Source organism: Thermobia domestica, chromosome 1 (genome assembly GCF_964235325.1).
Source record: "Thermobia domestica chromosome 1, izTheDome1.hap1.1, whole genome shotgun sequence".
NCBI lineage: Eukaryota > Metazoa > Arthropoda > Insecta > Zygentoma > Lepismatidae > Thermobia > Thermobia domestica.
The window spans coordinates 277,802,876-277,824,396 of record NC_137454.1 but is presented as its reverse complement, the minus strand read 5'-3'; the positions used below and the strand labels follow the sequence as shown (position 1 = coordinate 277,824,396).

Here is a 21,521-nt window from a genome sequence, read left to right as displayed (position 1 = left end):
ATGTGTTTGCATTCACATAGCATATCACCACAACAACATATACAGCTCTACAATACGATAAAATAAGGCTACCTCAATAAAAAGTCCCAATATATAACCCTACAATAGAAACACTTTAGGTGTTTGCATCCAGCCTAGTATAGCCCCTAAAGCTATGCAACCCTACAACACATGCTTAAAACACTTACATGCAAACGAAAGATAATATGTCTACAATATGATACATATATTCCTGTCCCGATATCAAAACCAATATACATACATACATACATGAACTCACTTACAAACTATTCATATATACATGCAATTTCTTATTCGCCTAAGCTTCGTACACCATTAGACCCATACACTATCCAAAACATGATATTCTATGCTAAAATCACATATCAGCTACACATACATGTACCCACTTACAAACTAAACATATATACATGCAATTTGTCATTCGTCTAAGCTTCGTACACCATTAGACCCATATAGTATCCAAAACATGATATTCTATGCTAAAATCACATATCAGCTACTAAAAATACAATATCATTACATAAAATACGTTTCTTAGAGTTGCGCCCATTTCCTCCCACATTATCTCATACATTTATGTACAATATGTAGTGCTCTATATTACATATATCCGCAATATACCTCTAAATATACGAAAAACACTAAAAACCATTCTTTGTAATCCTTTCTTTAGCATCTCATTAATATTCATTATCATCTCATTAATATTCATAAATAATTAATTCATTACTCTAGTTTTTAAAAGGATAAAATCATTTATGCGGAAATACCTAAAAGAAATCTTGTTTGAAGACTTCTTCCAAAAAGCACAAAAGGGAAAATTGCCTTGCGTACACAATTCATTCAGTCTTTTTCCTCTTTCAAACTCAGGTAGGAAGGGTCAGTCTTTTTCTCCCCTCTACGTATGTGGCAAGGTCTTAACAAAATGCCTAACAAGTCCCACGCCAATTTAAAGTGGTCCTTTGCTCAAAATAACAACACAGTTCCCTCATGCAATCCTACGTGCGGTCTCTCAGTATGGGGAGCAATACATTAACTTTTAAAAGTAACATGTCACATTTAACTATCTCTTTCTTAAAATTTCTGTCCTTAGAATAATGATTCCTATTTCTTTTTTCACATATTTTCAGTTTCCATGCGGTAAAAGTCACAGCCCCAATTAAACAACGTCTTTTACTCCCAGGACAGTACACTTCGCCCTCCACCTCCAAAAAAAAAAAACCTGGACCACCCAAAATTACAGCACAGCTGTGTCTATGTTTCTTTCTTTAGTACATATCAAAGGGCTCTCTCCCTCCTACGCCATCGATCTTAAACAGTCAATGTCTTTTACTCCAAAGGACAGTACACTTCGCCCATCCATAACCCTGAAACACACACATACAAGCAGGTGTCTATGTTTCTTTCTTTACTCTTCTCCATCAAAAAATTCTCTCCCTCCCGCGCCCTCGATCTTAAACAGTCAATGTCTTTTAACAATTGTTCTTTATCGACATTTTCCCATGTTTCTAAAAGTTATTTGACACGTTTAAAACACTCTTTTCTAGCTTCCAACAGTTAAAGTATTGTCCAACATCTATATGTCACTTTCAACTGACAGTTTCTTATTTCTCTAATTGACACAATGATGAAAATACGTGACAGCTCCATATGAGCTTCTCTTACGTTTACAAAAGCTTCCTATTCATTAAACAAAGGACCCCATGCCTGCGTAGCTTGAGCACATTTTCCAATACAGCTACTTTTTTATCCATTGTTTTCTGCCTTTCCCCTTTAGTTACCTCGTCTTACGACATCCCATTATTTCATTATAGGTGAATTCTTTCTTTAGAATTAGTTTCTTGAATACCAAGACCAACTGCGTTCAAGATTAACGAAAAAGTCTTGTGTGGACATGTTGTGAAGCTCGTTCAGTTATTTTTTCACCACTTGAGCGAGGAGTAAGGAAGGAAGAAACAAGTTTCTTAAAGGATTGGGGAAAAACGGTAAGTAATCAGCATAAATTGAATAAATCAACATAAAATTGTATTAAAATATATAATAAAACATATCAGAGGAAATTTGCATCCATTTTTGTGAGAAATTTGCACTGTTGATCAATTCTTGTGAAAATGAAGGAAATTTGCATGCATTTTGGTGAGAATTTCGGTCTGTACACGAATTTTGGTAGAAATGAGGGGAATTTGAAGCAATTCTGGTGAGATTTTGGGAACATAGATAAATTTTGGTAGAAAATGAGGGGAATTTGAAGCAATTCTGGTGAGATTTTGGGAACATGGGTAAATTTTGGTACAAAATGGCGGATTTTAGGGCGATTTTGGTGAGATTTTGGGAACATGGGTAAATTTTGGTACAAAATGGCGGATTTTAGGCCCATTTTGGTGAGATTTTCGGAACAAGTTGGTGAGAAGTGCACGCTATACTACTTCGCCAGAACTAATTTTAATGTAGAAAGTAGAGAAAGAAACGGAACCAATAACATTGTATGGAAAGAGGCCTATCAGGGTTGAATAGCAACGATTAAAATAAAAGTAACGGAAGATGTCGAATAGTCACTTTGGAGTGGGTAATATATGCTTGTCCTTGTACGTAGAAGTTCAACAATCGCTTAAGATTAGAACCTTAAGGATACCGCTTCTTCTTTCTGTTGTTTTTTACAATACCTTAATACAGGAGTTTGCTCTGAGAATCTTAACTATTCAAACATTAATATTCCATAATACTGGCTCTTCATATATATAAAGAAGAACTTATTACGTCAATAATGTTAATTACTTGAAACAGTACAAAAATAGTTTACATTAATGAAGCTATTCAATTAAAGAAATGTATAGCGCAAGTTGAGAGGTTTCTATATTACCCACTATCACAGGGGTTCAGGGATTTTATTACATCCAGGCATTAGATCATATTTTTAAAAAATCGATGAGTGGACGAAATATAGTCACTAAGTGGGTCAAATGCAAACACCACTAAAATGGTTATGCATAAATTTAGGTAAATTTATTATATTATTATCGTCCAGTAAAAAGAATCAGAGGGTCAGCTTTGGTTTGAGGATGGCCAGGCCCCCCTGGCCATCTCTAGTTACGCCTATGGTCAAGTAATGCATCGATACTCTACCTGAATATTTTAATGATTCGAATAAAAAATACCCTCTGTCAATTATCATCTCTAGTTTAGAATGTCGCGAAACCTGGTAATTATAAACAAAATTATTGCAAAATTAAATTACTGCTCCAAATTTAAATTTCTTTTACTTGTAGTAACCATGTAAGAAAGTATGAAAAACTGTACTGCAGCAATAATAAATTTATTTTACTTGTAAAATGTTAACAATAACTATGTAGGAAAAGGCATCAAACGTATATTATGTCCACTTCACAAATGTAAAATTTATATCAAATTAATTCATATTTAATATTGATGTATTTGTCTTTTACATATACAAACCTTTCACTAGAATATCTTCGTAGTTCCTAATATGTATTATAATTTATATTCTTTGCTTTAGTTTTTTTTTCCTGTAGTTTAACGTTCCTTGGTTATGCCTTGGTGGTTAATGAGACTGAGACCTACTGATTGTAGTGGAATCCGAACCACTTTTTTTCGTTCAACTGTACCCCCACCGGGAATCGAACCCAGGACCACGCGAACAGAAAGTAAGCGTGCTAGACAAAGCGGGTGTCTTCTTCCCTTTAGTGGTATTTGTGTTTAAACTAGTAAGTGTGATACTTTTAGTACATTAATTTTCAAACAAAAATGTATTTTTGAGGTTCTAAATTTAAAATTTATTTTGTTCACTGAACAGCTTCTGTCATGGAAAAGAGGATAAATGGGGTGACGGAGGCATTTATAATTGATGTAGTTGGAAGGTGGTTATCTCAAGCTCCTTTTCGAGGAGAACAAAGCCGAAGGAAAAACAGCATGTAAGTAAATTAGTTGCCTAAATTAGTATGCAGAGGGGAAAAATTTTGATTATAGGTAGTTACATGGTGGGACATTTAATAGAACAATTCAGTTACTACTAAAACAAAACATACACTTCTGTAGTCGCGAGTGTTCTAAACAACTCGTTACCAGCAATGTGGATTTCAAAGTATCCATGTAGCAGCGCCTGTTCTGTTCATGGTTCTGGCGGAGAAATCTACTGTATTCAGAATCTCGGGAACATTCCGGAAGCAATATCCACGAAGTTTCTTCATCTTGACGAGATGTGGACCCGGTCGTACGATTCTCACTTCAAACATCATTTAACGTCCCACATTATGCGCCGAATACTGAACACGGTGATGATGAGAAATGAATGAAGAAAGTGTGAGAGAACGGGAGAACCCCGAGAAAAACCCACGCATACGGTGTTTGTCCACCACAAAGCTCACTTGGCGTGAGATTTGATCAAACCAGGGACCCTGCACACTAGAGGAGAACGCTCTACCACTGAGCCTTGCTGCCTCTACATAATGAATTTATTTGTACTCTTCTTTTTTACAAACATAGACGAGAAGCTGACAAGTTGAAACTGCGAAAATGAAGTCGTCATAGAGGTGTTTATGTATAGAACGAGGTTTAGGGAGACGGTGATAATGAACGAAATGGAGGAATGAAAGGTGGGAGGCAACGAGAGAACACCGAGAAAACCCTCGCACATGGTCTTTGTCCACCACATAGTTCACTAGTGCGAACTGGGTACAAACGAGGGTCCCATTCATTACTATTTGTTTATACAAATAATAACGTATGCATATGGTAGGGATTTTATAGCTTTTGGCAAAATATTTTTCTAGTAAGAAAATTGTTAAGTGCTGGCCCCGTTTACTTGAAAATTGAATATTCCATAAATTTCAGGACAAGAGATGAGTGTTATAGATTAATAATTGAAAATGTGCAGAGACATTTACTAAACCGCAACAGAATATATGTGTGGAAAAATTATTTTCACGTACTATTAGCATTGTTGTAGCCTCCCATTTTCTGTATTGCTAGTGTTCGCAATCCCAGCTTCTGTTCCCGGCTAATACACAGATTTTGTGGTGTTAACTGAACGTTGTGAAGGAGATTGTAAATTACTGGTTTGTCGTACTATCGGCAAGTAATTTTCTTAAAACGGAAATTCCATATGATGATTACGTCCGTTTCACCGCAGCGGAGTAGTTGATTCAGCTGAGTGACGTATGAAACCAAATACTCGCAAACTCACTGATCAACGACCAAATCAGCAATACTAATCAATGCAGCAGTAGGTTAGATTACCTGTCAGCCGAATGATTTTAGCTCTTCCGAGCGTTTCCCTAAAACTTGTGGAGATGTTTTGAAAGACTTTATTTTCTTGTTTTCTCAAAACCTAAAGCACTTCAAGATAAATAAAATTATATCTTCAGACGTTCCCTATAATTGTTCAACACAAAGTGTGAAATTAATCTTTTTCGTTAAAATGTATTTCCAACGTCACTGTTTATGAACCATAAGATAAGTTTCCATAAATCCGGAATTTGAAGATTTAATTCCTTTCGGAATGTATATGAAAAGGATCATAACTCAGGACTTTTCTTTACGTCTTTGTGCACGAAGGTTATTAAGAACGGAATATAATCGTATTCTTATTTGACTGCTGTGTACAATTTGCTTGTATATGGTGTACAATTAGAGTATGCACAGTCATTCATGTGAAACGATTTCGGATCACATTGTCTTATTGCCCCTTCCCTATACATTGTGTTATTGCCTTTAAGAAAAAAATATGAGTATAAAAGCAAACCTTTAGACTCTGACGATACTAATTTTTTTGAGATAGGATAATAGATACAATGACATCCCAAATGTTGGAATAGGAAAAAATAAGTACATTTTTTTTACAGCTTAGTTTCAGCATAATAAAGTTTATTTAATGAATTTAATTTTCTTCTAATTTTGTATTTAGGCTAACGGAGAAAGAAACAGCAGAGGCACAACCTACTAATGAAGAAAATCCTGTTAATGATTAAAGTGATTTTATACGTACCAACAAACATTTTGAAATTAACATATAAAAAGAAAAATCAAGAAGAATAATTAATAAGGATTAAGTGCATGTGTTAGTGATGTGAAAAATGTGGTTCAAATGCTCTGTGGAGCTAAATATTTACTTTACTAAACTTATTGTTAAACACATTGTTTCTGAAATGAGAGATTATAGTAATATACAATCAGAGGGATGCTGATGAAAGTAATTGTTACTTGTAAATTTGTAACCTATATATTTTTATGCTATAAATATCCATAAAACACTTCAGTCAGCAATATTATATAAAACAATTATTTGTCTTTTGGATACTATATCTTTTACGCTTAATAAATATTCACAGAATATTTAATACTAGTAAAATTTCAACATTCAGTGAATATTTAATAAGCGCCCAAAACAATGAAAATAAATATTTGCAAATATTTTTTCAATTATATTACATGAATATTTAATAAACTTATGTAAAATATTTCTTTTTGGCTTAATAAATATTCATAGAATATTTCTTAATGATATAATTTCACAATTTAATGAATATTTAATGAACACTCAAAAATAATAAAAAAAATAATATTTGCAAATATTTCTTCAATTTATCAAAAATACTACATGAATATTTATTAAACATGTGAAAAATATTTCTTTTTCGCTTAATAAATATTCATAGAATATTTCATAGTGATGTAATTTCAACATTCAGTGAATATTCAATGAACTGTCAAAAGTAGTGCAAAATAAATATTTGCAAATATTTATTCAATTTATCAAAAATATTACGTGAATATTTATTAAACTTGTGAACAATATTTCTTTTGGCTTAATAAATATTCATAGAACATTTCATAGTAACATAATTTCAATATTATATAAATATTTATTTAACTTGTGAACAAAATTTTTTCTTGGGTGATTAAATATTCATAGAATATTCATGATAACATAATTTCAATATTCTATGAATATTTATTCAACTTGTGAACAAAATTGATTTTTGGGTTAATAAATATTCATAGAATATTCATAGTAACATAATATCAATATTCAATAAACAATCAATGGGCAGTCAAAAATAGGCCGATTTTCAACATTCTATAAATATTAGCAATTCAATATGTGCGGTGTTTTACAATATTCAAAAAATATTATTTCAACTTTCAATGTTGTTAGGGTATGAATCACTACTACTGAGCTATAGTCAAAGTTCTTGATCACATAACTGCTGTATGTTTTGTATATATTTTCATATGTGGTTTGGGTAGGCCAAACCACTTTGTGCAGTAGATGACCTCCATCAATTATATATTGACAGTTTTCCAGAGGTAGATCCTGAATTGGTTTGAAGAGAGAGTAGAGAGAAGATTTGTGGATCTTTCTCATTCTATCCACATCAAACAATGATAATCGTAATGGTGCCAACTCATACTGAAAGAAGGGTGACAATTAATTTTTGTCCTTTACTGCTCTTATTACTTGTTGGTACAATACAGTTAGGGTGACCAGACATACTCTTTTTAAGAGTATTATACTCTTTTCGAGATTCATATACTCTATACTCTTTTTTCTTCCCAAAAATATCGAATTATACTCTTTTGTGGTATTTTCAACTTCATTTAACGTTTAATGCATTTTCCCATTGAAAACCCCATTTTTTCCTGTAAAAACTTGGACGCTGACAACACTGTTTAGTACTTCGTAGTAGCAGACCCGCTGCTCTGTGCTGCGTTTCTCGTCCTCGTTGCATTGTAGGGTTGCCAGATTTTCTTTTTGCAAAAGAAAAAAAAATAATAATATAACTAAACTGTTTTTATTAGTTAGTACTAAAACTATAGTAAAGACGACAAAATTAAAGTGGTAGATTTATCCAAACTTTCAACGTTTTAATTATTAAATTGTTAATTAAATTGATTGAGTACCTGGAATGATTTATATTTTCGGAATTTATATATGGTATTCCTACAGTTCATGGCACGGGGTTTTGTTTTCCCTTCAAAGTGAGTCAGTTCTTGGTAGTGATTATTATTCTAATTAACGTGCGTACACTCAATCAATTGTATTATTCGAGGATTGGAAGAATTTATTTTATTAACAATGTCGTGAGGAAAATGTCAGTGTAATCAAGCGTTTGAAATAAGCTATCCTTGCATTAAAAGGGCCCGCAGTAACGATGTTTACAAAGCATGGTGCACGCACTAGCGGATCCAGAAGAATCATTTGGAGGGGGCGGTTCGCTTCCTGGAAGATGAGCATAGCTTCAAAGTGACCAGAATTTCAATTTGGAAAAATGGGACACACATGAATCCGGGGCTGGATGGGGGGATGTAAACCTGATTCCCAGATTATATTTTATGACCCGAATTTGTAAGTTTTTTTTTAAATGAAATTATATTTTTCTCTAGATTTAAATTAAATACGCACTTCCGTTTCGGAGGCGTGGCGGTATCATGATTCACTTCACATTTAGTCATCGCGATTTATCAGATGCGCTGTATTGGACAGTACTTACACAACAGAAAGTGCTATATTGACGATGGTATTTATCCTGTCATCTGTTACCTGCCACGAAGCCTGTCCTCTGTGTATATAAATATAGCTTCCCTTTGTTTCACTAAAATGATCGCAAGGAAACATGAAGCTTGACATAAATCTATCAATTTCATTATCCAATAGAATGAGAGGGTATGTTCCGGTCGTCGATCCGTATCCATGACTTTTTTTCAGTGTCTCTCTGAGAGGGACATCATCTTTGATCTCTGGCGCTATGCGAATAACATTTCCTGAGGGCAAGGTGTTGAATTTCCGTTAAGTTTCGTTTTTCACCATGATTTCAATTTGTCAATATTGTTGACATTTTTTTAAGTGCGCGTTAATATTGCGGCTATATAAATCGTACCAAAATCTTCTGATGTATCAAAGGTGAAGAAAACATTTCTATGATTGGTATAGAACCCAGGATTCGCGAGGAGTTGGGGAGTCACTGACTGATAAACTTTGACACCCATGGAATTGTTCATTTCTCAAGAAAAGCTCCCAACTGTACTCAATTTATGTATTTAAAGATGAATGTGTAAGGAATTCAATTTCTGGTACATCCAGGAATTTTCCACTTAAACAGGAGAGAGCAAGAAGACAAATATAGGACATTATTACAAAAGTACAGACCTCTGTATATAGAGTATTTTGATTTGTTGCTTGAGTTTAACGTTCCACGGTAATTACATGACGGCTAAAGAAGACGTGCACTTACTGATTATAGTGAAATTCGAACCACATTTTTCGTTAAAATGTACCCTTACCGGGAATCGAACCCGGGACCATGAGCACCGTATAGGGTATTTTGTCCGAATGCTCCGCTTTTGCAGTGGTATAATTGAGTATGTAAAAAAAAAAAACGCATTAGTCCAGATTAGGAACAGGGGGTTGGAAATTGGCTTTATTAGGTAATTTCTTAAAAGCAGCATTTAGAAACATGTATAATTATAGTCATGCTTACAACAACAATAAAAGTATATTATAGTAGCCTTCGCTTAGGTGGGATTTCGCTCCCAGACCCGCAATTTATTCGGAATACGGCTTCGCACAATATAGTAAATGCTTCTACGTGGTACTGTGACACAATATTTCGCGTTCTCCCTTCTGTGTCTTTCATATAGAATTGGATTGAGCTAAAACGCTGTCACGAAATTCAAACACCTCACAAACATTTTAGTGAACCCTCACCTCTGTTTTTGCCCTTCTACGTTAAGTGGCAAAAAATGCTCAAATCCATGTTTCATTATTTTAAATGAATAATCAAACTAGCAACTTTCGTATATCTAGCCGTAAGTGATCCCGAGATATAGGCATCTTATAATAATAATAATAATAATAATAATAATAATAATAATAATAATAATAATAAGAAGAAGAAGAAGAAGAAGAAGAAGAAGAAGAAGAAGAAGAAGGCAAAAACGCTGAAATATGTATTGAATTGTTTTAAGTGAGAAGTCCATGTACCAAATTCCATGTTTCTAACCTTCAAAGATTCTTAGATATCTTATTATAATAATTGCAAGCACCGCCCCCTTTTTCTTTCCACCTCTCTTCCCCATTTTACTAAAGTATCAAAAAATGATGAAACACGTGTCAAATTACTTTAAATGAGAAATCCAAATTCAAATTTCAAGTCTCTAACCTTAAGGGATTTGGAGAGATGACCATCTTATTAAAATAATTTCCACCCCTTTCCCCATTCCTTTCTTTGAATTTCCCAAAAATCCTTCCTTAGTGGTATCCTAGATCACAAATCCTATCAACTATCCGAATTTCAAGTTTCTAGCTTAAGTGGTTGGGCCTATGCGAAGATCAGAACCACAACAGCTTGTAGCTTGTATTATTTCCCAAGAAAAGATGAAATGCCATTAAAAGTCACAATGAATGTTTCCGTATTGAACCTCAAAAGTCACAGTTCTTTGTTGATGTAGTATCTAGCGAGAGTACCTTTGATCTCTCATGCATGAGGTTCTGTGGTTTGATACCCGGTGAGTGAACATCGAACGCACTACAGTGGTTCAGATCCAACTTTAAACTCTGGTTCTCGTTCTGTGAAGCATCACTTTTGACGAACGACGTAAATACATATCAATCAATCAACCAACCTAAAAGTCCCATCTCAGATTTAGAGAGCTTTACATTAAGGAGCGCTGAATATTCTATATTTCTCTTTATTCAAGGTAAAGGTAATTGAAGTTTCAGGTTTTGAATTCCATCCCCACATTTTTTTTCTAGGACACAATTTTAAAATATAATTTTTAGTTCACAGTGTGAGCCGTATTTCCTTCTTCCTACAGCTGTTCGTTCAACGTATGAATCATTCTCTCTCGTTTGCGGCTTATGGTAACCGTCCCAAGGAACTAGGGACAGAAGTATTCACAATTCAAATATGTTTGTATTGTATTAAGTACCATTAAGTACCACACATTTTGATTAGACTCTACTAGGCTTGCTACACAGATTGGATCGGCCGGGAAAAGACAATATTTGTATTTCCGAACGATATATGCTGGATGTAGAAGACCTTTGGGGGGGCGGTCGCCCCCTCCACCCCCCACGTGGATCCGCCAGTGGGTGCACGGTATGTAAGAAGAAGTTCTCTATAAAAATAATGAGAAATATGATATAGAACAACATATAAAATCTATGTCGCACACTGAATGCTCATCAACTTCCGAAGCAGGTAAGTTGGATAGTTTTTTCACCAAGAATCTTCAGAAGAGCTAGCTTTAATTCAAGTAGAACTGGTGTGGTCATACCATAATGTTAAACATAACCACTCTTTTAGAAGCATGGACTGCACTAGCAACTTTTTGAAATCAACATTGAATAAAAAATTTGCATGTGCGAGAACGAAAACGGAGGCTTTGTTAACTAATGTGGTGGGAGTGTAGTCAGAAAATATTTTAAGTAATAGTGTTAAAAAGGCTCCTTTCGTTGTTGTTGCTTGTGATGTTTCCAATCGTAAAGCAACCAAACTCATGCCTGTTTTAGTGCGGTACTGTGAAGTAGATACTAGTGCTGTTGAATTTTTGTGACATTTGCGGTTTTCGGTTTTTGAGAAAACCGGTTTTCTGAAAACCGAAAACCGCAAATGCGGTTTTCAAAACCGAAACCGCAAGTGCGGTTTTCAAAACCGAAACCGCAAAAGCGGTTTTCAAAACCGAAACCGCAAATGCGGTTTACAAAACCGAAACCGCAAATGCGGTTTTCAAAACCGAAACCAATGTTTTTAATTACACCTTTTAACAATTGTGAAAGCATCTATCGATCGATACAATTGTATTGATTTATGTCTGTGTTTCAACTTTTTTTTATTTGCTCCCGTTTCCTCAAGATACTAGAACTTATACAGTAGTTTTACATAGTATGTATAAAATTAACGAAGAAAGTTCTGTCGCTTTTTGACCTATCACCTTAGAACATCGATATGTCACCTAAGACCAGGGGTGTAGCCAGCAGGTTTCTGTAGAAGGGGCCCGTCGTTTTTGAAGGGGGGCAGCTACAATCTAAAAAAAAATGTGTTACAGCTAGTGTTTTTGAAGCCTGAAAAAAACTGGAAAATTTTGGTTTCCTTCCGGAAAACTAAAAACACTGTTTTAGCTTATTATTATTATTATTATTATTAATAATAATAATAATAATAATAATAATAATAATAATAATAGTAATTTCATAAATTATATTACAGATAGTTTGTATTATGTGTAACCAAGAACTACTGCCTCCGACCAAACATTATACCTTTGTGCATAACTATTTCAATACACAGAACCGATCTATATAGGTAAACAAGAAAGTTCTATCACTTTCTCACTCACCACCTCCGGACATTCAAATGTCACCTAACACGTATCTGGAAGATCAAGAATAGATCGACAACCTTCTGCAAACGTTCTGGAAGGCCATTTATTCCATCGCGGTAGAGGTTGGTGTTCCGTGAAGTGAAGAAGTTATCAAGTGCATTTTTCACCTCTACTTGGGATTTGAGCTGGCATCCTTTAAAGTGATTGTCCAAGGAAGGGAACAGATGATAATCGGACGGTGCAATGTCCAGGGAGTATGGCGGATGCAATAGTGTTTCCTATCAAAGCGTAAAATGGTGTCCCGGGTCATCCTAGCCACGAGGGGCTTAGCGTTGTCCTGTAACATCTCTTGAACACGGCTCAACTGCTGACAGTACACAGTTGGATTGATGCGATGACCAGCTGGTAGCAGTTCCCGATGCACAATGCCACGAGCAGTTCATCAACACACAGGAGGACTTTCTTCTGGTGTAGTACTGGTTTCGGCTGTCTTGGAACCGTTCATGGGATGCTAACCAATTTTGACGGCGCCGTGGAACTTCGTACAGGACCCATTTCTCATCACATGACAACACCTTGTCCAGAAATGGCTCCTTCCTCAGACGAGACAGCAAAGAAACACAGGTGTCTGCTTGCGTTGCCTTTTGACCCGGAATCAAGTTATGTGGGACCCATCGACCCAACTTCTAGTGTTTCCTCAATTGAAGGTGCTGCTGAATGGTTTCGCCACTCACACTGAATTGTCCCCATGCCGTAAGCGTCGGTGGACCACAAATGGGCAATTAGCGACATCACGCCAAACATTGGCGGCAGAGATGCGACAAAACGCCAATGAACCACAAAATTACTCCCCCAAAATGTTAAATCGGCTAAATGTGTGATTTAGTTACATTAAGGTGAGTCTAAAAAACACTTTTAAAAAGTACAAAAAAATTACCCCGAAGGGGACTCAAACCACCAACCTTATGATTACTAGGCAAGTGTTCTTCCTACTTCGCTACGATGGCGATGAAGGAAACGTTGCTTGTAAAGGGATAAAACGTTAAGATCTTTTTAATTTGGTCAATCACAGTGCTCCTTTAACCGTGTATATTCGACGATAACTGTTTGGAATTAGATAAAATGTGTTCGCCATGTAATTTTGTAACAAATGACGCGTGTCTATTTACTTTATTTCATAGTTCTCGCATACTCACTTTCTAATGATCGACGACAGTTGTCATCTAAATTCATACAATTATCGCACTTATCTCAAGATTTTTCACGTCATGATGTTGAGGCAGAGGTTATTCTTGACCCTCGGAGCTCACTTTAGGAACAATTCGTCAGCAAAAAATAATATATAATAATAACCGCATGCACATGACTGGCGACAGTTCGTGTTGGTCCCTTCACGATTCTCCGCGAAGAATCTGAGTAGTGCGGACCAAGACGAAGTTCTCGCTGGTCGCTGCTACGCGGTGGTACTTCAACACCCCGACGCGAGATATATGTTTCGACTCGACGAAACCCGGCCGCCAGTTAGGGCCAACTATCGCAGACCTACGCAAAAAAGCGACAGAACTTTCTTGGTTACTTTTATACATAAGACTGATTTTCTTTGAAATTGCACTTAATTTAAGATTTTCTGAAAAAATGTTTATTTATTATTCGTGACTAAAAAGACATAATTATTTTATTAACAGTTATATCTCACTTCCTGTTTTACACGAAATAGCATTTTAAAAAGCGAATGAAATCCAAACTGAAAAACTGAATAAAAACGTTGCTTTTCACCAAATTTTCCATCTGATAAAAAGTTTTCTTGAAACACTAATTACAGCATATAAATAATATAATGTACTTACGATTTAGTATAGTACCATTGTTTTATGATAGAATTTATAGTTGGGGCGCGGTGGCTCAGTGGTAGAGCGTTCACTTCCGGTGCTTGGGGTCCCTGGTTCGATCCCAGCTCGCGCCGTGTGGACTTTGTGGTGGACAAACAACCGTGCTCATGGGTTTTCTCGGGGTTCCGTTTCCTCCCACTTTCTTCATTCCACCATTTCATTCATTTCTCATAATCACCGTCTCCTTTGGCCTAACCGGCATAGGCGTGGGACGTTAAACTCAAAGATTTCATTTCATTTCATAGAATTTATAGTACCTTGTCAAAACGTTTGTCTTCAAACTGTCAAATACAAATCGCCGTAAATTGTGTAATCTACTGTCACAAAAAGTATACCATACTATTTTCGGATTGTTATGAGGAAGAAATACCATACTATTTTGTGATCGGTATGGTAAAATACTATTTTTCCATACTATTTTAAAGTAAATTATTAATTATATGTAAACATTGTTATTTTTAAATGACTGAAGCGAAGTAATCTCACGATGATGTTTTAACATCTGGTCATTAGGGGGGCCAGGAAATCATTTGGGGGGCCTGGCCCCGTGGCTACACCCCTGCCTAAGACGTACCTGGCAGATCAAAAATAGTACCCATCAGTATCAACGGACCTTCTGAAAACGTTCGGGATGGGCATGGATTCCTTCGCGGTAGAACTTGGTTTGCCGTGAAGGAAAGAAGGTATCAAGTGCATTTTGCACCTTTACTACGGAGTTGGACTTTAGTTCTCTAATGTGAGTGTCCAAGAAATGGTTCAGGGATAATTGGACGGTGCATTGTCCAGGGAGTATGGCGGTTGCAATAGTGTTTCCCATTTAAGGCGTAGGATGGTGTCCCGGGTCACTCTAATCATGTGGGGCTTAGCGTTGTCCCGTAACGGTAGAACCCCTTAGCGATTGAGAAGTGCTGGCTCCAGGGTTTTGAGTTTTTCTTGAACACGGCTCAACTGCTGACAGTAGACAGTTGCATTAATGTTCTGCTCTGACCAGCCGGTAGCAGTTCCCGATTTTTCTCCAATCCCAAAAAGCGAGTGGTTTTTCGTGATTAAGATAGCGAGGGACGAATATAGAACCTGACAATCGGGTGGTACCTGCAAAAATCGGGTAATATGACAACACTAAGCTAAATAGAAAATAAGGTATATCCCTATTTAAGATCACTACACCTGCAACCCATGAAATCCAATTTGAAATCTCATCCACTTAGACTGAGATCTTTTATATTATCATTACTCTTTCACTTTGTTTCTACTCATTACTCTTTCTTAAAAAAAAAAAAAAGAAAAGAAAAAAATTAGATCGCAATACACAATTTTATTGTTGATTTGTTGCCACTCCGATAAATGTGAATGTTGTGGTTTTGCATGTGTTGACTGGTTTCTTATCGCAAGTCCCAGACACCTGCAATAGTTCATACGTGAAGGGAACACCGATCATATTTTATTCTATATCTTTTTACTTCCCAATAACGATAGCCGTGCCTCTTTGTGAGAAACTGCAACTTATATTTTTTATTCTGCCAATTGTAAAAGAATACTAAACAAGAATTTCCCTACACGTTAAGACATTTTAAGAAAAATATCTTCTTTCACCTCTGCAAATTTTGAGCATTTTTCCCCTACGTCGGGGGAAATTTTCCTCCATCTGGCAACTGTGAGCCGAAGATGGGAAAGATTCTTTGCTGTTTCCTCGTCGTTACTTGATAATAGTGCTCTCGAATTTTTGTGACTTCTGCAGTTTTCGGTTTTTGAGAAAATCGGTTTTCAAAACCGAAACCGCAAAAGCGGTTTTCAAAACCGAAACCGCAAATGCGGTTTTCAAAACCGAAACCGCAAAAGCGGTTTTCAAAACCGAAACCGCAAAAGCGGTTTTCAAAACCGAAACCGCAAATGCGGTTTTCAAAACCGAAACCGCAAATGCGGTTTTCAAAACCGAAACCGCAAATGCGGTTTTCAAAACCGACATTTCGGTTTTATGAAATTTCACTTTTTTCAAAAACCGGTTTTCGGTTTTTTCAAAAACCGATTTCGACAGCACTAGTAGATACTGATATTAATGTAAAAACATGTCTTCTAAAAATTCATAGCATATCAAATGAAACCTCGGAAACTATGTCGAACGTATTACGTCAGTTTTGTTTGGAAAATAAGGTCATCGGTTTTGTAGCTGATAATGCACCAGTAAATTTTGGATGCATAAAAAATAAAAGAACAGGAAACTTGCATAGCGAACTGGAGTGCTGGTAGAAGAAAAATGTTTTGCCTATCGGGTGTGGGGCTCATATCCTTCACAATGGAATTTATGTGGCGTGTTCGAGAATAATACCGATCGATATTGAGAATTTTGTTTTCAAAATATACAATTTCAGTATTTTTACTGTAAGACAGAAAATTTGAAAAACTTTTGTGAGTTCATTGGCTGTCATTATGAGGGTTTTTTGTGTCACTCAAAGACGAGATTCTTATCTCTGCTTCCGTGTGTAGAAAAAATTATACGTCAGTATGAACCACTTAAGGGGTACTTTTTGAGTGATGAAAATGCTCCAATAGCTATTGTCAATTTCTTTCGAGACGAAACAAGTGAGTTGTGGCTGAATTTCCTGCATTCTCAGCTAATCTTGTTCACTGAAATAACTACAAAAATTGAGAAAAAGGATATAACAGCGACTGAAGTTTCTGTTGAACATTTTAAACTTCTGAGAAAATACAAAGATAGAATTGAACAAAATTTTTTTTCCGTTTTCTGCTAGAAATTTACTTACGAAACTTGTAAAAGAAGGGAATATAAAAGAGGAATATGCCTACTCATTGTCAAGAAGGTTTTACTTTGAAGTGATACGGTAACATACATAGAGATGAGGTCACAACGTTTTTTCGGAGAAGTAAACAAGATGAAACATTTACTACTTGACACATCAGTTACCTATGAAGAATTTCAGGAGTCGTTTGCATATTTCTATGAGCAGGTAAAACATGTAGACAGTTCGTTGGAATTCAGTGATAATGATATTTTTGACACTTACTGTGCAATATCCAGATATGTTAAAGAACACCTTGAACAATGTGGAGAGAAAAGTGAGACAATCATGGTCAAATGGAAAATAGTGTACAAAGATTTAGTGCGGGCTGGGTCAAATTTAAAAGTGATTGTCCCACTCGTGCAATTCTTCTTTACTTTACCGGACACTAATGTTGATGGTGAGAGGCTCTTCAGTGCTGTTAACACTTACTGGAGCGAGGAAAAAGATCAACTCACAGTGTCGACAATGGAACAAATGATGAAAGTGAAGTTCAATGTAAGCATGACCTGTGAAGAGTTCAGACTGGCAATAAAGGATGACATTAACTTACTCAAGAAAACAAGATCGTCGCAGAAGTATGAATGATGGTGAGTAAAACTGTTTTAAGTATTTAACTCATTTGCATGCGCATTGGATAAAATACTGTAATTCGTCTTGTCGTCATACTTACTGTCAATTTTTTTTGGGATATACTCTTTTGGATTTAAAAAAATCTGGTCACCCTATGTAGTACAGTTGATCTGCTGTGCCGCGACAAAATGCGGTAACTTTGGCGGAGCAGTTTTGGAAAAAAGAGACGTAAAGTTTTCATCCGAAAATGTGATTTGTATCGTGTAGAACCAGTGTATCTTGACTTTGGAAACACGTGGTTACATGTAATGTTACGTAAATGCATGTTGTGTGATTAAATTTGGTGAAAATTGATTGGTTGACCATTATTGCCTAGTTACAACGTTTTGTCGCTATAACGCTGAGTTTGTATTTTGACTTACATCAGTCTGTGGCTACAGCATCTACTATGTATCTGCAGTTACATCATTTTGTGGCTACAGCGTACACGATTTAGCAGCATTATTTGAAATTGAATTCACTTTAATAGCAAATAGTAACTATTTAATAAATGAAATAACTGAAATACCCAGACCTTAGGACTACGTAATTGTAATTTAGGCATAGGGACATGTTAAGAACCCCACTTTTCCAGGCCGGGAAAGTCGTTCGGTATAGAGGCAATTCCTATGTTAAATAATAGCGAACTCACACAGATTCTTTGTTTCGTCTATTGTAATAGGCCTAATCGAATTTGCCTATGATAATAGAGTGGGGACACTTGGGCTAGTTTTTTTCCTACTGCGCATGCGCAAACAAACTGCTCCGGTTCCTGTTACAGTTCCGGTTCCTGTTCCGGTTCGTATTCCTGTTCCGATTCATGTTCCGACTCCCTGTTCCGACTCAAGTTCTATTACCTGTTCCGGTTCCTCCGGAGCAGATATGAGCACTTTAACACAGCAGATAAGCCAATCAGATATTACACAGAGACTCGTTCCCTTTTATGACCATAGTTTCCAACCCTTATTTAAACATAGCAGAAACATAGCAGAGCATAAGACTATGTAACATAGCAGAGCTAATAAAAGACTATGGCTTAATTAACATAACACACCAAAGAACCATTCCCTTCAATGAGCACTTTTCTCCAACTCCTATTTTAACATAGCAGAGAAAAATGGGGGTGTATTCGTCCTCCATTTTGTATTCAAGATGGGCGCCGTGTGCTCATAGATATGGAGACCAATTTTGACCTACTGCGCATATGCGCAAAACTATTCCGATTCCGCCGGACCAGATTACGCGCAACAATAACACTGCCGTTTTTTTACGAGACTATGGCAACATAATAGAGCATAGATTAAAAATAACTCACACACACACACCTACACACACTTGATGCGCAGTTCCAACTCCCACAGCAGACCGCAGACTATGAGCACATAACAAACTGTTCCAGTTGCAGTGCCAGTTCCGGTTCAGGAGAAGATTACGCAAACTGTTCTGATTCCTGTTCCGGTTCCCCCGGAGCAGATTACACGCATGCGCAGAACTGCCATTCTCTTTACCAATGGCCACAGAACACACACACACTTGATGCGCAGTTCCAACCCCCACAGCAGACCGCAGACTATGAACACATAACAAACTGTTCCAGTTGCAGTGCCAGTTCAGGAGCAGGTTACGGCTATGCGCAGAAACATAAACTAAGACATAACACCCCCGTTCTCTTTTACGAGCACTTTTGTGATGTAAAAAAAGATTATTGCAACATAATAGAGCAGAAAATAAACAATAACAACACCACACACACACACATACACACACACACACACTTGATTGCTTATGCGCAGTAAAATTAAATTTCCAATTTATTACACATTGCACGCATGCGCAGAAAAATTACAGTAGACTACAGACTAAGAGCACATAACAGACTGTTCCAGTTGCAGTGCCAGTTCCGGTTCAGGAGCAGATCACGCAAACTGTTCCGGTTCCCTCGGAGCAGACTACTTGCAACGAGTAGGTCGTAAAAGACTATGACCTATTTTTCATTCCCTAAATAACATAGTATACACACTTGTTACCCCGACTTCCGGTTCTGATTAAACACACACACACACACACACACACACTTGGTTGCGTATGCCAAATCCAATTTAGTAGAAACAACACGCATGCGCAGAAACATTTACATTTCCGATTCGATACGCCCTTTGAACCGATTTGGATAAAACTAGGTATATGGGAGTTTTCGGACATGCTGATCACGAATACCATTTCTATTTTTACCTGGGTCTTATAGTTTAGTCGGATACGTTCTTTCTATGACAATTTTATTATATTTGAACGAAACTCGGCATATGGAAGTTTTCGACATGCTGATTACGAATATCATATTTATTTTTTTACCTGGGTCTTATAGTTTATGTGGGATACGCCCTTTCTATGACAATTTTAACCGATTTGGATAAAAGTAGGTATATGGAAGTTTTCGGACATGCTGATCACGAATACCATTTCTATTTCTACCTGGGTCTTATATTTTAGTGGGATACGCCCTTTCTATGACAATTTTATCCAATTTGAACGAATCTCGGCATATGGGGGTTCTCGGACATGCTGATTATGAATATCATATTTATTTTTTTTATCTGGGTCTTATAGTTTATGTGGGATACGCCCTTTCTATGACAATTTTAACCGATTTGGATAAAAGTAGGTATATGGGAGTTTTCGGATATGCTGATCACGAATACCATTTCTATTTCTACCTGGGTCTTATAGTTTATGTGGAATACGCCCCTCTTATGACAATTTTATCCAATTTAAATGAAACTCGGCATATGGGGGCTTTCGGACATGCTGATTACGGATATCATATTTATTTCTACCTAGGTCTTATAGTTTATGTGGAATACGCCCTTTCTATGACAATTTTAACCGATTTGGACGAAACTCGGCATATGGAGGTTTTCAGACATGCTGATTACGAATATCATATTTATTTTACCTCGGTCTTACAGTTTATGTGGGATACGCCCTTTATATGATACTTAAATCTCAATCAGTCGTAAACGAAGCAAAATAATGAGGTGGTGTTTCCACATTTAGTAATTGGCCACCAGCAACTACATGTTCCAAAAGTGTTGACCATCGAGGTCAAAGTTCAAAATACTTAAAATATAATAATTCGAAACCGGAGCCACATATTGAGGTGGTGTTTCCAACTACTACATGATCATAAGTACTGATAATCGAGATCAAAGGTCAAATATTTAAACGCGAATAACTCTTAAACAGAGCAACGTATTGAGGTTCTGTTTCCAAATCTAGTAATACGTCATCAACTACTACATGTTCCAAAAGTACTGACTATCGAGGTCAAAGGTCAAATATTTAAGCTTTAATAACTTTAAACAAAGACCGTGTGATCTATTCACTTTTGTACCAAGCAGAGAGAAGTGAAAAATGAATAAATATGACTGACTTACTTCGAGAAAGAAAGCAAAGATATACAATTTTAACTAGCCGAGAATTTTAAATCATCTTGAACTATTTAAACAAACGAAAGGATAAATTTGAATGACCTATTCAATTTTGTACCAACGAGAAATGATATTTTATCTAGCTCAGAATTTTATATCATTTTGTACTACTCAAATAAACAAAAAACCGAAGAAGGATCATTTTAACTAACTCAAACTTTTATACAATTTTGTACTACTCAAATAAACGAAGGAATAGAGTATTTATTTTTGTACCAACCAGAAAAAAAGAAGTGAAGAATGAATAAAATTTGGGTGTATTATTTTCTTTTATACCAGCTGGAAAACAAGAAGAGCTACTTTAACTAGCTTAGAATTTTATATCATTATGTACTGTTTAAACAAACAACAATTGAAGGGTAAGGGGAAAA

At 36.1% G+C, this 21,521-nt stretch overlaps 2 protein-coding genes across 6 annotated transcripts in view; one reads left to right on the top strand and one right to left on the bottom strand.

The window, feature by feature from the left end:
• Positions 1–6,405, top strand: part of LOC145667619 (uncharacterized) — a 50,114-nt gene extending 43,709 nt beyond the window's left edge. The window contains exons 4-5 of the mRNA XM_081735084.1: positions 3,836–3,953; positions 5,945–6,405. Coding sequence (XP_081591210.1) covers positions 3,836–3,953; positions 5,945–6,008 — 182 coding nt within the window. The 3' untranslated portion in view covers positions 6,009–6,405. The remainder of the gene's footprint in view (positions 1–3,835; positions 3,954–5,944) is intronic.
• LOC145661112 (extracellular matrix organizing protein FRAS1-like) overlaps positions 1–21,521 on the bottom strand; it is a 3,375,101-nt gene that overhangs the window by 3,147,270 nt on the left and 206,310 nt on the right. The gene's annotated exons all lie outside the window — the stretch shown is intronic.